This window comes from Trematomus bernacchii, unplaced genomic scaffold (assembly GCF_902827165.1).
Source record: "Trematomus bernacchii unplaced genomic scaffold, fTreBer1.1, whole genome shotgun sequence".
Taxonomy (NCBI): domain Eukaryota; kingdom Metazoa; phylum Chordata; class Actinopteri; order Perciformes; family Nototheniidae; genus Trematomus; species Trematomus bernacchii.
In genome coordinates this window covers 12835334-12853877 of record NW_022987828.1, presented here as the reverse complement: position 1 = coordinate 12853877, position 18544 = coordinate 12835334, and the positions used below count along the sequence as shown (strand labels likewise).

The window sequence follows — 18544 nt, the reverse complement described above, 5'->3', positions numbered from 1 at the left end:
GACCTGTTTTTGTTGACAACGAGAATACTTTTCTAAGTATTGCACTTAACAATCATATCGCGCAGACCATAGACTGTATATATAAATGGACGTAGGGTCCGTGACGTCACCCATAGGATTCTGCAGAGTTGCCGAGAAGCCCTTAGTAGGCGGAGTCGGCCACTAACGGCTCGACAGTGACGTCAGAGTCTAACTCCCGCCTGCTCCAAATAAGGGCAAAGAGGCGGAGCCGAGGCGGGACCTGCTGCCTCCAGCTGGGAAGTAACAGAGCTAGCTCAAGCTAAGAAGCTAAGCTAACATGCTCCCCATCTGCACACTGCCGTCACATTTTACGTTTCTAAGGTAAGCGGACATGAAACTATTCAGCAAAACTATAAATAATAATCTAAGTTATTAGCATAATACTTCAGAATCTTAAAATCCCTTAACGTTTGTATGCAATGTGCTAAATGCAACACTGGAATCAAGCAAATTAATATGTTTGCATGACATTAGTTATTTATATTTTGCTATCACTTAATTATACGTTTAATACATTTAAGTCAAGCTAAGGTACAGTACATGTGATGGTAGCTAGTTAGTGCTCTTACCTGTGAGGCCTCCTCCAAACAGCATTATAACCAGACTGTATCATTAAAACTATAAGTACCAGTTCTAGATCCTTGACTTTAGACAAACAATTCAAAAGACAAAATGTATTTAAAGACCAATCTTTATTTGAAGGTGCCTCTTAACCTGAGATATTAGTTATACAGTAATAGTATTGACAATCTAAAAAAACTGAGCAACTCAACAGTCAACTTTATATTTCTTATTGTCTAAAGCATTTATTATTTTCATTTTTCCCCTCTCATATTCAGTGTGGACGGATTGAGACAGCGTGGTGTCCAGAGAGCTGCAGAGACTTCAGGGAGAAACCTCAGTGTGATGGACGTCCTGTCTGTTGGTTTGGAGAGGACTGAGGGTCTTTCCTCTGCGAGGAGGACCAGGCCTGATGGAGGAGCCCATGCTGGGCATAGCTGATACCAACTGCACAGGCCTTGTCTGTCACTTTATTTGACTAAATGTGTTTACTTATACATTTAATAGGTTTACACCTTCTGTCCATATGTGCTTTTTTATTTAAAACATGTTTGATTAACTTTTGGTTCACATTTCAATAAATTGAATTTGCACTCCTTTTGTCCATTATTCTTACTGAAAATGTTAGATTACACATTCACATCCGACTGAAGATTGGCCCCATTTATTTGTGACGTTGCAAACTCTGCGGTACAAGGTACAGGTGTTGTGAAGCTCATAAAGTGAGGCAAATAGAATTAATCAGCTGATGGAGTGTAGATGTGGAAATAGGTGCATTCGATCAGCTGACTTCACAATAAAAGTAGTTTCTTAGTGAATGTCCTGTACTGGTCTTAAAATCTCATAAAATCTCATAACATCAGCTTTTAATTTTCCTCTTGGATGTTCTTCTTGACCCTCAGAGAAGGAGAAAATGTTGAGTCGTGTCTTTCAGGCATGTCCTTTCCTAACAAAAATTACAGGAAACATAAAACATATTATTGCAGAACAAGTGTGTTATTTATGAAAGAGGTGTGTTTGTGTTTAGGGGCTGTAGATATAATTATTTTGTAATTGTAATGTTTTATTTTATTTCAACAGTGAGCTACAAAGACAATCAGATTATGAATGAACAGTATGACATTCAACATTGAAATATATTTTATTATCAAAATAATATTTAACTGTTATCAAAACTTAGTGCAACTGTAGAAGCTTGCTCTGTTCTCTCACTGAAATCATAACTTTTACCACGTTTTTTACAGACAATATTGAGAGATAAATAGTAGCAGTTCTCACTAATAGAGTGGCGAAGTCACGCCCACCTACTTCCGGGTAATGGGACCTTATTTCGGAAAAATTATGCATTGAAGTCAATGGGGAGAGAAAACTTATCTTTCGATCCCGTTTGAATTGTGCCATGAATTACACATATGATGTTTGTCAATCTTAAAAAATAATTTCCATGTCAAAAAAGTCACAGTTTGTCGTAAAACTGTTGAAATATAAGACTATGAAAAATACGTAACTAGAAAGACTACAAATCCCAGAGTCGCGTAAGTGATGTCACAATTGTTTTCCTCCACCATTCAGATACCTAAGATCAGCGCAATATAGATATAATCTATCTATATGGCGCTGGCTAAGATAAGATAACTTTAACAAGATGCCTGTGTGCTTAGTACCAGGTTGTTATTATACCAGCAATGGGTCTTGCTCGTTCTTTTGCTTCCCGTCTGATGAAAGGACCAGGAGTGGCTTGATCAAGTTAGCTACCTAGCTAGTAGCTAGCACGTTAGTTAGCATTACAGCCTTGTCATTTTTATTAGCCTTAACATGAAGTAACATTAAGTAACCCAAAATGTTAAACAGTAAGAGTAGTAGTCATATTTCGTGAACCCTTTGAATAGTACTGTCACCGGTGTGATCATTCTATAATACACCATTTAAGCCCGGGGGAGAAATGCTAACGCTAACGTTAGCATCGGCAATCTTCTCTACTTCATGCTATCTGCACAAATGGTTGACATTAAACATTAAAACGACCAGGCAGTTCAGAGAGAATCAAAGGAAGGCAGGCAGGCAGCTTTGCATGACATTCTTCAGGACGTGTTTCATTGTGGTGATAGTCAATCGTTTTGTTGACAAGACAGTAGTGACGGCCATCTTGGTGACGTGTGTTGTTGACCAGAGATGTAGTTCATTGAGCGTTTCACACAAACAAATGTGTTACTTCACAGTTTTACTTCACAGTTTTACGACACTTTTTTTTTTTTGACTTGCAAAATTATCTTTTAAATTGACAAACATCATATGTGTAATTCGTGGCACAATTCAAACGGGATCGAAAGATAATCTTTCTCTCTCCATTGACTTCAATACATAATTTTTCCGAAATAAGGTCCCATGGAGGTCCACAGGAAGGGGAGGGACTTCGCCACTCTATAGCTTTGCCTTCAATACCTTAAATTAGAAAGCTGACAAAGTAATATTGCTTGTTAACATGTAACCCTTTGCATGGAAATAACCCTCAACTTCACTGATGTGTAGGTGATCTAGTATTTAGTATTGTTTAATTGAATGTATATCAGTGTATTAAAGTCAATACTTCATTTATTTAAACCAATATCTTTCTTGATTCTTTGTACAGTATGAAAAAAGAGTATTTGTACCTGTGCTGAAGTTCACTGCTGTGAGGAGTCCAGTTCTGTCTCTCACTCTCTGGTCCAGCCTGTCTGCATCACCTGGAAACTTTAAACAAACAGATATATATGTAAAGAACCATGTGTACAAACAATATAACTTATTCTCTTCTGTTGAACATGTTGGATTGTGTATTGTCCGAGTCAGGGTCCTTTTTATTTTACTGTAACTTTGGAAGTTGTGTTACCAATGCTTACTGTTTATTTGATACCAATTTGGTAATGCAATTAATAAAAACAACAAGGTTTGGGTTCGTTCTTCAGATGACTGTGACGTTAACGTGTAAGCTCAATAATGAACTCCAGCTCAACCAACCATATTGTAATATCTAAGTAATCATCTTGAAATATGACATTAATAATTGTAATATACACACATCTTATTGTGAGGTTGATTTCACATACACTACTTCGACGTTAGCTTGTCTACATACTTGAGCATAGCCAATTTAAATTAACCTTAGCGATGCATACAGTTCCTACCTACATAATAAAATATCTCTCTAAGTTACAAGGATAACCTTATTTGATCAACCTCAAACAGAAGCCTTTTGTTCTACAGTACTATCTCACTTAACGCTTAACACTTGTCTATTTCATTTTAACTTTTATATATACAGTCTATGGTTTTAAGTTAACTTGGAGGATACGATTAGCATCGTTAGCACCGATGTAGCTACCACTCGCTCACACGCTAACCCAAGCCTTAACATTCATTACGTAGCTGATTAAAATCATAAACACATAAATAAAGTACTCGAATTTCACTTACCGCAAAACGGCATTCATGCACCGTCTGTTTTAACCGCAGACCGAGTCACAATAGTCCGATATATAAGCATGAAGAACAAACAAACACGGCCAGGGTCAAGTTGTGTTCCCTGGATGAACTGAGCATGGAGAGTCCCTGTAGCTTCACGGAGACGGAGCAGCAAGCAGAGAGACAAGAAGCTAACAGCAGCAGTCACTTGACAGAGCTGTCACTCAATGTGACCACGCCCTAATTTATGCAAAAACTTTAAGACCTAATATAAATAAAAGGGTCATGTCAGAAAACAATTCACTCACAGATCCATAATCATGAAGGTGGAATCTAACTATATCTATAATAATATTTATTGGATCCATGGGTAGAAACATGTTTTTTTAGGCTGTAAAATTGGGCATTTTAACATGGGGGTCTATGGAAATTGCTCTTTTCTGCAGTCAGCGCCTATCGGCCAATATATGAACTGCAGTTTGTGGCACTTCCGTATTGGCGTCCCGGCTCTTCCCCAGAGTTTGCCGCTTGGCGCAGACCCATCCGAAACCTTGGAATATGGTTCTGAGAATAGAGATTCTCCTCATATCCCCCCTCTGCCAAAGCAACCTTGTCGGCATGGAGTGAACCCATCTTTACTTATGAGCTACACAAAACATTGTAATGTAAGAAAATGTTTAACAACTAAATTACATATTTATCACCTAGATGAAGGGGTTTCAAAGCCTTCTCTACAATGCGATGAATTACATTTTAGTGGATTCTGGGTCAAAGATTCCAGAAATTAAGCATTGAAAGTGTAGGTTTTACCTGTAGGATGTAAACTCCCTAAGGGTGCTTCAACTCTAGAAACATTACTAAATATATGACCAAATGTTTCCTATAAAGCTTTGCTATTAAGAGATACATTTGTAAAGTGCGAAAGGGAGAAAATACACAGTCCTTACTTCTTCATTCCTTATAAACAAGTGAAGTGTGTATTTCCGAAGGTTACAGTATTCTCCGTATGAAATTCCCTGTAGTGTTAAGACAGTCATGATGGATCAGAATCTGTCCTTGAAATTTGACGACCATCTGTGCTCTGTTTGTAGCGCCTACATCTCACACTGATGAATCATACTGTATACCTATCGGCACACAACACAGTACAGGAAGTTGACCTTTTTCAAAGACTGCTCAATCATAAGCCACATAAGTAAATCTACCTTGTAAAATATCAAGCTGAGAACTGAAAGGCCATTTTTCTTTGTATGAAAACCAAACAGAAGGGCAGCTGCAACATCCCAACTAAATGAAACCCTGTTTTTGGGTATTTGAAAACATCCCTATGCATTTAAAGTGATAGGATTATCTCTGCTTATCTGCAACATTAAAGCTTTAAAGTCCTGCCGCTGTTCAGGTTTTATCTGCTTTCACACATAATACCATTAGCTAACAAGGTTTTTTGTGGGAATTTTGTTGATTGAAGGGACTGTAAAACACATTTATAATAATGACTTTGAGTACGGGTAATGTTGAACAGTTTCACACCAAACAGGCCCCCAGCACGTTTAGTAAATGATCTTTGCCCATTTTGCGCCTCTCTGAAACTGTAATGAGACAAGCAGGGACATTATCTTGATTAAAATCAATCCCTATTGGATTACACTGTGCTACATTCCCGCGCTTGGCTTCACTGATTAGGATACAGCACAGGAAACCAAAATCAGGACTGAGGAGACTCATCAAATCGCTGCACGTACATGCACGGATAACTTGACAGATAATCCCAGAACTCCTTGTCATCGTGCATCACTGTCCCTTTTCCTGGTACTTGCTGCTGTCGTAGTGTTTTATTATCCAACATATTTAATGTTCTCTTGTGCTGTCGGATGTTTCACATGTAAAACATTTAGTTATAGGTCTAGTATGCTTCCATTACATTGCCCCCTAAAAAAAGAGGATGGAAGCAAGAGGGGGAGAAAATGAGGGAAATAATTAAGGGATGAACAAAGATCAGTGAAAACGGGGGAAAGGCCTTGAGGAAAGAAGAGAAGAAGGAATGATAGCCTACTATAGGTGTAAAAACAAGGAAGGAAAAAAGTATGGATGGAAGGGAGGAATGATATGAGCCAGGAAGAGGAAGCAAAAGGGGAGGACAGAAGGGAGGAAGGAGCCTAGGCAGGATTAAAGGAAGGTTGCGAACTAACTCATTTTCACGTCGTGGCTTCTGTACCGTGCAGGCTCAGTTTGCCGCGCGAGGGTCGTTAGTAAACTCGCGCATGCTGGTGTTCACCCGCCTCATCGCACGCGCCCACATTCTTCAACACGGTCAGCTTTACCGGCGGTGCGTCCCGCGGCTGAAACGCAGCGCTCGCGAAGGCAAAACAACAGAAAAGCACCCAGCGGGGCTTCACAGGCACACAGTCCGCTGACAGGCACCCGAGGACAGGCGAGACTCCCGTGCGCCACACAACACACGAGGACCATGGAGAGCGCAAGCAACAACTCGGAAACGCTCCTCCAGAGCCAGGTCTCCATGCTTTACAATAACAGCAGCTTCTGTGGGAACTTCAGCAGCAAAAACAACAACACCACCAGCGGCTTCGCGGAGGCGAGATGCGACAGGGAGCGAGGGCTGACCGAGGACGACACCAACCCGGTCATCATAGCCATCGTTATCACCGCTCTCTACTCCATAGTGTGCGTGGTGGGGCTAGTTGGAAACGTGCTGGTCATGTATATCATCGTCAGGTAAGACAGCAAAGTTCTTACAAAATGTGTGTGATACAGTAATTAGGCCTTTTACACAGTTGTAAGTGAGAAAGGACAGTACGGCGACCTGTTGCTGTGTTTATCATGCTGTAAAGACAGGTGTGCACGTGTGTTTATGTGAGAACATGGGAATGCAGTGCTGTTGACAACGCTCAGCTGCAGTGTGTGCGTAAAATATCTCCAACCTCACAGCAAGTTGCCCCAGCGCGCAAAACAGCGAGTCGAGTGAGGAGAAGGAGAGAAAATGTATACAGAAAGCACCCAATATATCCATAAAAACAGACAGAGGAATGACATGTTGTCTGTTGAAACAGCAAACAACGCTGTCTCTCTCTGTCTCCTTCGTCCAATTTACCACAATGGATAAAACGGGAAAAGACTGCAAATCATGTGAGCACATAACAAAAACATTATGCCTGCACCATATATCCAGTCAGATGCTTCTGGCTTCATGCTCTGTGGCAGTGTCCTGTTTCCTTGTACATTATTGTGCATGTAATGTAAATTAGATGAGGCCTGAATCAGTTTTGAACATGGTCTTACAACAAGCTGTTGCCATACAACCTGTGTGATGAAAGTTCTAAACACAACTTCAAACACATTACTACAAAAGAATACTATAGTAGTAAGTATTATTTGTTTTTTACATGACAACTTCAGAGACTTAAATTATATGTATTCAACTGCTTTCCCCACTTTAATGCCAAATGTGGTCGCTTGTGGACATCATTTAAAAAATATCTTCTGTAACCTGTCACAATTAGTCAGAGATAATAATAATACATGGTGAGTGGTCCACACTTCACTTGCTCTTTCATCTCTTCTGATCTCACAGTCATTTTGCACACTACATTAACTTCTGTTCATTACCCAGATAAACCAGCTGGCTTAGGACACTTGCAGGGAGAAATCACTCAGTATTAGGATGGTCTATTAGTTTAAAAGTGTCTTAATAAATGAATGACTAACTCTATATCTCCAAATAAATGACCTTTGGGTTACATTAAGACATTGTTACATTTACAATCACATATTGGGCTATTAACACCAGCCCCTAGTGTGGATTTCAAAGGTAGTGACTTTAATTACACATAAAAGTCTGACATTTATGTTGGTTAAATGCTCCCCAGCTGATGCAACGTCATTTCAGATGAGCCCCGTTTGAGGTAGCCTACTACAAATCACTAGATAGATGAAGCAGTGGGAGAATCACATGAGAGATGAACCTGAAAAACAAAGCTGGCCATGAGAGGAATCCTGAGAGGGAAAAGATTGATGGTGAGCAATGGGAACGCTGAGGAGAATTGAGAAAAAGCTGAGTGGTCCACCTCCGTTTTCCACTTGTGATTACCCACTTTGTCGGTGTGATAGAATCAGTTGAGAGTGGTCAAGTGGAAGATTTGCTGTGCTGAACCTGTCAGAAAAAGGGTTTTTAAATGGCTTTGAAATTGAAACAACACCATCATTAGATAAATGATAGTGGTAGAAAAAATTATTCTTTATTATTGCTATAAATTATCATGACCTTGTTTCACCAATATTTCTCCTCATTTCTCCACTGTTTTCAGGTCAGATGCAGTTCAAAATGAATGCTCATTTGCCAGAGTGCACACATCATCCCCTCAGTCCCCGAATAGTTCTCTTTTGCTTAAGAATTCTGACACACATCTACGCAGGATGTTACTGCATTTATGCCGGATGTTTTCTACCCCAAATTACTTACGCCAGAGCGGCCTATTGGGTCACAGATGGAAACAGTACGAGAATAATTTCCTCAAGTAAAATTCAAACTACTTGCATAACAAGGTTCTCAAATAAAAGGAAAAGGAAAATCTGTTGAAATGTAAATCAGAACATATAAAACCACATTGCATTTTGTAAAAAGGAGGTGAGACTATGATGTTGTATGATGAAACTATTGAATTAAATAACACTTCTAGAAATGTTTTAAAAGTGCATTGACATGTCAAAGTAAAATACGATGAAAGCAGTCTTTTTCAGTAAACACAGACATTGAAGCCTGCCAATAAAACTGTTGATTAATTATTAATATGACACCACCTTCCTCAGTATGGCATCACTCGAATGAACCAGAAGTGAGGACAACATCCAATACAATTACAAATAAACAGAAATGACAAATAATACATAAAAAAAGAGCAACGGACAACATGCGGTTGCAACAAGCATTATTTATCTATGTCAATAAAATACTGCAGAATAAGCATCACCAAGGCCACCAACACACATATCTATATACAATATAAACTTCAAAGCAGACACTAAAGCAAAACAAGGCATCACAATGCCACGTGCAAAATTAGATTCAATTTTTCCTGATCGATAGTTGACCTTCGTTAATCGACAACCGATAAGTGTCTTGCATGCAGGGCTGCAGTAATTGAAGCAACCAAAAAGCCGCCCAGCAGAAACAATAATCAATGGCACAATCAGATTAAATCCATTATGTATCGCCAGCTCTAACGTATGCGCTAAACAGGAACTGAATCCCAGTTCACCCACTGGGAGAGTTAGCAGCCTAGTTGTTGCGTTCATTGTATGGACGAATGCAGGTTCTTCACTACTTCGTCTCCACCTCTTCAATCAGTGTCGTTTTGAGATTGTCAGCTTGTGTATTGCAGGCCGGGCGGACTACAGTGTAATAGTGTGTAACGGTCGGTATTCATTTAGGGTTCACGCTATGCAACATTTTTCATTGCTTTTTACCGTCTCCTACAGCAACGCAGCAAAGACTCACATAAGTAGAAGTTCCTAAATGTATGTAAAAGTCACTTTGTTGGTGTGATTGATTTTCATTTTATTTGGAACACAAAAGGGTATAGTTGAGTATAGTAAGCTAGTAAGTTCTATAACAAAAACAAAGACAACACCCCGACCCGACAACATCGCGATAGTCAAACAAGGTAGCCACGCCTAAAGCATACGAAGCGATTTTCTTTTGGATTACGAAAAAACTTAATAGGAAAATGTTCACTGAAGTAATAATTTATTCCAAAGTAATAGTTATTTTTTCATTGTCTTCTATACAATCTGACTTCTTTTGAAACCAGTAGATTCCCTCTGTGATGGCCATGTAAATAAAGCCGGTTTAAGGCATTTCCCCATTGGCTTCACCTTTGGGACCCTCAGGTATCTTCTGTTCATGCACCGGCATCATTTTAAGAACTTCAGCTGTCTGGCGAGGGAACAAGAGTGTTACGATGTATGAGTTAGTATACAAGCTTGCATTATGTATTCCAAAGTACTTTATCTACAAAGCTGCTGTTAGATGTAAAGGGCATTACTTGAGCTCTCACATCCTTGACTATTTTGTGGGTGGGAACAGATTTAGGACACGCTCTGCATCCTCTCGAGGGTAATGAAACGATACTGACTCAACCAGCAGTGTGTGTATGTGTGTGTGTGTGTGTGTGTGTGTGTGTGTGTGTGTGTGTGTGTGTGTGTGTGTGTGTGTGTGTTTGTGTGTGTGTGTTCAAGCATGTACGGTTATGAGAGTGTTTGTGACCGAGAAAAGTTTGGTTGATTTGCCGGAATGAGGATTTAATGGAATTAGGAGGAAGGTGAAGGATGTGTCTCATTTCTCTGAGAACCACAATCCATTAACTTCCATCAACCTCAAAGTCTTCTATCTTTTTTCTGTCTGTATCTTTGTATTGTCTCTCTCTGTTGGCAGATCACACCCATTTAGCTAATGACACACAATGGATATTTACTGTTAAATGGAAATCTAGTCTTTTTATCTAGAACTTTTCATCCCCACTTGACAGTCATGGCCTTGGTTGCGTTTTGCTTGATTAAATAGAGACTGCATTGGATGAGAAGGTTTCCCACTCACTGTCTGAGTGCTGATAACCTTAAAGCCATAAAACGTTTCTCCCTCACTCTTTATGTCTCTGTCCTTCTGCTGTCCCTCGCCTGCTCGCTCGACACATCCGCAAACTTCTTGTGAACAAACAAACACAACCAGAGGTCTGCACGCTCAATCGGAAAAATAAATTGCGTTTGAACAGCAAACGGCTTGGCTCCCACAAGGAATATGCTGCCAGTGCAGAGTGCTTCCTGTTACCATGGAAACAATGGAAGGCATTTTGAGCTTGATGAGTGCAAAATGACTCCCCGTCCTTCCCAAATCCTGCCTTCATCCACCATGCACGCACTAGATGACCATCTTTCCCTGGTTAGTCAGAAGCAATTATAAAACGTTCTATGCTTAAGAGGCTTTTGAGTATATCAGTAAACAGCTGTTTTTATGGCATGTAGGAGCACAACGAATGTATAATCCTGTTGCAACTTAAAAGAAAAAGGCCAAGATCCTGCTCTGTGATGTCAGAGTAACTTCTAAACATCCGTGTCCCTGCTCTTAACGGGAGAATTTGAACCCAGTCACATGAAAGATGGTGTTATGATGAGAGTCAATACAATCTGCTTCACAAGACAAATGTCATATATCTCCGCTAATGTTTCCCTTTAATGGGTTTTTCATGGCTCCTGCTGCCTGACATGACAAATAGTCTCAGACTGAGTTTCAAAGGACTAACCTGCACTCTGCGAATGTGCTGTCGACAGCGTGGCTAATGCTCAGATAAGATCCAGAGAGCTTAAAGACTTTCCTAAAACAATCTCTCGTGTTTGAATCAATTGTAAGCAAACTAAAAGTCTTTGTGAATTTAAAGGACATGCGTATACCCATACAGTGAAAGGGTATTGGTTTGCTGTAATTGTTTCTCCAGTCCATTGCACACCCTACACTTCCTAAAAGCAACATCAGTTTAAGTGAAAGGGAAACTAAATTGTTTTGTGCATAAAGAACTTCTAAATTATAGCTGAAGTTAACAGACTAGTAAGAGTTATTTTGCCGTACCAATTTCCTTTCAGAAAGAAAGGCAAGCACAAAGAGGGAAATGTACGCAATAAAGACGATAATCACTTCATTTCTTTAAATTAGAAGCCACATTTTCACTTCAGATAACGAGAGAACTGCAAATTTTGTCCTCAATTATTGACATTGAAAAGCTTGAGGCAGGAGCCAGTATGTGCGTGAGGAAGGATAATAGCTGACAAAGGGCCAATCCTTTCAATGATTATACAACGACAGCATGGTGAAGCAGAGCGGACTTTATGCAAAACAAAATATCTGTTTTATCGCAGGTTCTGCTTTTGCATTCCAAGAAGTCTTCTTTACACACTCTAATTATAAACTACAGTTAAAGCAGGCGGGGGGGGATTAAAGAGAATGGCTTTCCCTTATTAACACAAATGAGTTAATGGGTATGCACAGTGGGTTCTATGCATACAAATCAACCACTGGGACCTCCTTTTAAAGCCACTCTTTGATGACACATGAATTTGAGTACCGTTCCTAGGTAATGCATGATAATGAGTCTGCTTATGTACCTGTGCATCCAGCTTACTCTTCTTTCAAGAGCTGTGATGGCAAACCTGAACGTCTAACCAGCATCCTTTGTGTGTTTGTGCGCTGTGCTCAGTACCTGGCACATCCTGCTCCTAACACTTCACACGCTGTAAACATTGGAAGCTGAGAGCTCTGAACTCAGTTTTCTAACAGCCGTACAGCGCTGAACATGTTAAGTGTGTACTATGGCATTGATTCTGGTAACTAATGATAAGTGGAGAGCTCGAGAATTGCCGATCGCCTGTGGATTTATGCTGCAATGACTTTGTTTGCTTTAGAGTACGGACGAAAATGACCTGGCAAAAGGAGTCGGGAAAAATGAATTCAGGGCTTAGACCTCTGCCCCGGGCTGCGATACAGAAAACAGTTGCTACTGAAGAGATAATGCTAGACGACTGCATTAATGAAAAAGCTGCCTGAAGTTAAATTATTGTTATCAGCATTTGACAGCACGTTGTTAGACTCAGAGATACTTTATGCTGCTCTTAATACATTTCTTTTTCAGCACACACCAGGGTGGTGCAGAGTCTAATTTCTTGTTAGGGATACAACAATGAGTAGAGTGCAGGGAGGTAATTAGATGGTCCTTCCAGTGTGTGTGTGTGTGTGTGTGTGTGTGTGTGTGTGTGTGTGTGTGTGTGTGTGTGTGTGTGTGTGTGTGTGTGTGTGTGTGTGTGTGTGTGTGTGTGTGTGTGTGTGTGTGTGTGTGTGTGTGTGTTAGGGCTGCACGATATTGGAAAAAACTGACATTGCGATATTTTCTTCCCCTGCGATATATATTGCGATATGAAAAAATACAGGAATTGAAGAAAAGACAGTTTCTTGAACTTTAATGCTATACAATTGGTATTTTTTTAACAATATTTAACCGGATGAAGGATTTTAGTCACGGACTTCTGGATCTTAAGTTATCAGAGCAACAAGCTGAGCTAGCTCGGTTATCCTGCTGTGATCTGATCAAGAATGGTTGTGATTGGTGGTTTGCTGTGCATGCAGAGCCTGCATGTCACTCACTCAAGTACCCCTGACATGAGAGCCGCGCAAGTTTTCCTTTTGTAGCAAGCAGCAAAATAATTGTAACATGATGTGTTTGAGTTCATTTGCCTACTTAATATCGCAAGTCCTAAAAATAAAAAATAAAGAAATTACAAAAGAAATTACAAAAATAAATGCAATAATCCCGCGTCCATGCGCATAACGCGATTATCGTCAGCCCTAGTGTGTGTGTGTGTGTGTGTGTGTGTGTGTGTGTGTGTGTGTGTGTGTGTGTGTGTGTGTATGGAGCTTCTGAACACCGGTGAACATTGGACAATGACACCCTTGTCAGTAGAGACATTATCGGAGGTGTTCTGCTGCAGGAAACGAACAGAAGATATAACGACAAAAAGGAAATATTGCTCATTGATGACAATTCTGAATTGTAGGAATGCACCCAAAGTCACTGTTCTGCTGAATTGGCGACAGAATTGTGGGACAATGATGAACTAAAGAGGAGGAAACAAAAGACAGATTCTTTGATGAGTGCTCTCGGCTCTTTTGTCCTCCTGTCAATTAAAAAGTGAGTCACTCTTACCCTACTTCAGATTCGTTATACTCTATGACAGGTGCAATTAAACATGTCCATCTTCATCACGGCTGGCATTTCAAACTCCCAGAGGGTATCCGTTTCACAAATCTATTTGACGATGTTGTTACACCCCCCTACTTGTAACCGCCTGAATCCTTCCATACATCCTTTAATCTTTTCTTAAACGTGGATTTCCACGAGAATCTCTCACAGTTGCAAAGTGCCAAGCAAACTAAACCACCCAAAGGGGTCAACTGATGGCCTCACCACAGTAAAAGTCAATAAAGTTTGAGAGCCACCAAACCTTTTTACTTAGAGGTTTGGTGGTCAGTGAGGTGGGCTGAAGATCGGAAGGTTGTGAGTTCAAATCCCGCCAACAACACCACCACTAGTGTGCCCTTGAGTAAGGCACTTAGCCCTTAGTTACTCCAGGGAGAATGTCCCTGTAATTGGTCATTGTAAGTCGCTTTGGATAAAAAGCGTCAGCTAAATGAAATGTAATGTAATGTAAAAAAAGGTAAAAACAGTTGCACTTGAGTTAAGAGAGAGAGACCCTTTGGAGAAGATCTTCAGTACATTACCAAAGTGTTCCTAAGCAACAAGCCAACAACCTCTTCTTGAGTTCCGCGTTTCCATTAACAGCTTTAGTGAGCCTATGGTTTAAATTAGTCTAACATTTTTAAATCATATTTCTGGTGATAGGAAACCATTATAGAAGTCAGGCCCATGAGCAAACCACAATGCTGTAGTGTTGAATAAATGCGATTGATGTCATTTGTGTAATTGTGACTTGCATGATCTCATGTGGCAGCAGTTTGAAGTGTTCCCAACCTACATTTGAGCATCTCTTAATGAGGCCATTGTTGTAAGTGGGTATATTATTGCTTAATTTCATCCTTTCATTTCTGACATCACCATGCTATAGCAAGGCATTGGCTCAGTCTCTGTCCCTCTGGGCTTTTCATGTCCACTTGCAACACATTGCATTACTAACTCCAAGAGAGAACCAGAATATTTTAAAAATGAATAAATAACCAGACTCAATCCTGGAATGAACTCTTCTCAACAACTTTGCTTGAACCAGACCTGAAACCTTGTCACATCGTTGACTGAGACATTAAGACTTAAATCATTAGTTGAGAAGCACCCAACTATAATTGGGTCACTCAAGTCACTGCAATTTAGTGGATTTGCAAAGTCATTACAACCAAAGCAAAGCAGAATAGTAACAAAACAGGCTATATACTTCTACAAAACAAAACAAATTGTAATGGAAACAATAAGATCTCAGCTGATAAGGAACAGCCTGAAAACTAGATCCCATCCAATACAAAGGAAGAAATATTACAAGTGCCTTCACATTAAAACATGCCCCTTAATAATAACAAAAAATGCCTTTTCAAAATGCTGAAAATATATCAGATTAAATGAGGTTTGCATCAAGGAAAGGTCAGAGAGCCCTGTGTGTGCACCAAGCTGCCATCAATATTAAATCAGGAGCCAGTACCAAGAGGGTTGGAATAACCCCGTTATCATTTCCACAATAGCAACAGCGACGGAAAAAAACCATTAAGCCATTAGTTTAAAGTGGACCTATCATGGTATATTTAAATGATATATTGTAGGGCCATACCTATATAAGGTATATTTATACGTTTCTGTTTTCAAAATACCAAACAGATCATGCATTTTAGCCATGCCTCATTTCGCTCAATTTGCACTTTTTTTTAGCTCTGCTCTGCAAGGGCAGATTCAGTGAGAACAGCACCATCTACTGGCCTGGCATATGTACTACAGCGCTTTCGAACGGCAATGGCCGTGTCTGTCTCCTCCTGATTGGTGGAGTTGGCCCAATAGCCGTAGCGCCACCGTCCTGACGTCAGGACAGTGTTCAAATCTGGATCAGTTTTGATCAGATCCGTTGCAGCCCCTTTTTTAGAGATTTGGGTATGGAGGAAAATAGAGAGGGTTGTGTTTTCTGACACTTGGTGAGTTCCCTGGAACACCGGGGACACATATTCATGTATAAAAGACGTACAAAAGTGCATTTTGCATGATAGGTCCCCTTTAAGACAAAAATCAATGTATTTGTTGTTCTTTTTCATTTAGTTTTGTTGCCGTTTGTCCCCCTGTTTTGTAAAGGAAAACAAATATTTCTTCATTACACTGTTTAAATCAGACCTTTGGTACACTGTCTTTAAATTAGCACAATTTCAACACATTTATGGAAAAACCTTCAATATGAAGTAATTTCTCATGGAAAAGGATTCATATTAAAGTGAGAGCGGTGAAGATTTGTAAATCTAACCTCATGGTCAAGAATGGTTGAACTACAGAGCAAATGCAATCCCTCCTTTGTATCTTTGTATAAAATATGAATGAATAAAGCGGATGTGCTTTCACACTTGACCTTGTGCTTTGTGTGTGTCTTTTATATTTTTATATTAGTAGAACTAAATGGTGTACATTTCTCTCTGACAGTCTTTTAAAAACCAACGATTCAGGGTAATAGCGTTTGTATCACCCATTGAGAGTCTCTATGACAACACGGCTTTTGTAATGAAGAACATTTGACAGTGGTTACTAAAACTCAATTTTAGAATGTGATGAGAAGCCATTACCAGCAACTCAACACGTTGCCTCAGATATCCCAATCCTATTCGACCCAAATACTAATTTTTCAGAACTTTTAATAAGAAAAATCTATTTCTAAAAGACTTTACATCAGACAAAAAGTGGATATCTCATTTAGTCTGCCACTGCCATTCACAATGTGTGTGTGGGGCCATTTTCAACATTTAAGGCAGGTTTGGGATCTGTTTCCCCTGCAGAGAATCCCCAGCGGCGGCTGTCTAATGACTTCCATTTACTGAGATGATTTCCAAGAGAGTTTTGGAAAAACAATAATGTGGGATTACTTCAATTGAGCTTTTACCATGAGGGAAATACAAACATATTAACACTAATAAAGTAATAACTATCCGTTTTCATGCAGACCGAAGATAGAAGTCGTTTATTTAATTCTCTTATGGCTGGTAATACTTGTTTTTGTTGGTCTGTTGTTGCCCAAGGCTGGAACATACAGTACTTTATAAACAGATCTGTCATTTAGCACAGCGTTATCACTCTCTGGGTATACACCTATAAGGGAACATTCACACCACAGTAGGCACAAAAGACACCACTCCTGCAAATTATATAAATGTGAGAAGTGCATTTAGCACAGACGACCCAACGTGATGCTGTGGCGGCAGGTCCAAGGCCGAAACCCTTTTATAAGTGAGCACAAAGACATTAAACCATGTGCAGCCATTTGGTGTTAATAGATACTAGTAGTGATACTGTCACTCACTGCCGCACAACGCTGTGCAAATCTCTGCATAACAAAATGAATAAACCTAATGGTTGACCTTAACGGAGGATGTGGCTCAGTGGATAGTGCGCTGAACTTCGAATCAGGGGGTAGCAAGTTCGAGTCCCACTGTAGTCAGCATGTCGTTGTGTCCCTGGGCAAGACACTTCACCCCAAATTGCTCCTGTGGGGATTGTCCACAGTACTGAATGTATGTAAGTCACTTTGGATAAAAGCGTCTAACAAGTCAAATGTAATAATGTAATGTTAACACTCTGAAGTCCTAATAACATCTTCACATCATGTACGGCTCTGAAGACAAATTATTCTATGATAAGTGTTTTACTGTCAAGAGTAATGCATATTATATCAAGTATTTTATTACACCACGTATTACATAGAACATAAACTACATTCAATTACGTATCCTATAAGTCCACTCTACTTTTTTATAATGACATTAAATGAAAATCTAATGATTCTCTTGAGAGGCAAATTAAAAGAAAACTTCATTACAAACTAACAGTGCCAGTTTTAAACACTGTTATGCTTTAAAAGTAGTTCTGAAAAGTGTAGCCTTCTGCTTTAGAGGACAACAGCTGTGGTGATTCAGGCGAGAAATAAAAGTATATAGAAACTATTCCTGCAGCATACATCTCCAGTGTCCATACGCTATTTTGTATGCGTGTTTGGCTAAAGTATCTTTTTGTAATTGCACAGTGAAGTCTGTTGCTTGCAAAAAACATAAAATGCTAATCATGCTTTGTGTATATTATTTATTTATGGGGCATTTAAGCCATGATAGCGCATGGTTCCAGGCGGGAAAATCTCAACAAATATTGGATGTAATGCCATGAAATTATGTACATTTTCATGATCCCCACATGATAGTTTGGTGATCCCCAGACTTTTCATCTCACCAGCAGGTCAAGAGTAATCCTGTGAAATCTCTCCATACTGAGATATTGCCATACTGCTTACATTAGGTCAGTGGTTCTCAAACTTTTTCTGTCAGGCCCCCCCTTTGGAGAAAAAAAAAAGTCGGGCCCCCCCAACACAAATAGTCACGTAATGGGCCAAGTTAACATTTATTAAAATACATCAATATGAACGTGAGCATTCCTTTCAAAAAAAATAAAAAATCACTTTGCTAGAACAGTGATAATAAAACAATGCTCCATAAGTCTGTGTGCTCAAAAAAAAAAATACATAATACAATTGTGTAATCCCTTTGCTAGAACAATAATAGGGATAATGTGCAGCGACGCGGTCATTATGGGGAAAAGAACACCGACAGGCTGATCAGGACCCGACGCGAAGCGGAGGGATCTAGATCTGCATGCAGTTTGCTTTTCAGCCAAACTGTATACAGATAAATCGACCGGACTTCTTTGTGCAGATGTGAGCGTCCTTA

At 39.7% G+C, this 18544-nt stretch overlaps 1 protein-coding gene across 1 annotated transcript in view; it reads left to right on the top strand.

Annotated features, from left to right (window-relative positions):
- Positions 1 to 6283: 6283 nt before the first annotated feature.
- Positions 6284 to 18544, top strand: part of oprm1 (opioid receptor, mu 1) — a 30198-nt gene continuing 17937 nt past the window's right edge. The window contains exon 1 of the mRNA XM_034151825.1: positions 6284 to 6756. Coding sequence (XP_034007716.1) covers positions 6491 to 6756 — 266 coding nt within the window. The 5' untranslated portion in view covers positions 6284 to 6490. The remainder of the gene's footprint in view (positions 6757 to 18544) is intronic.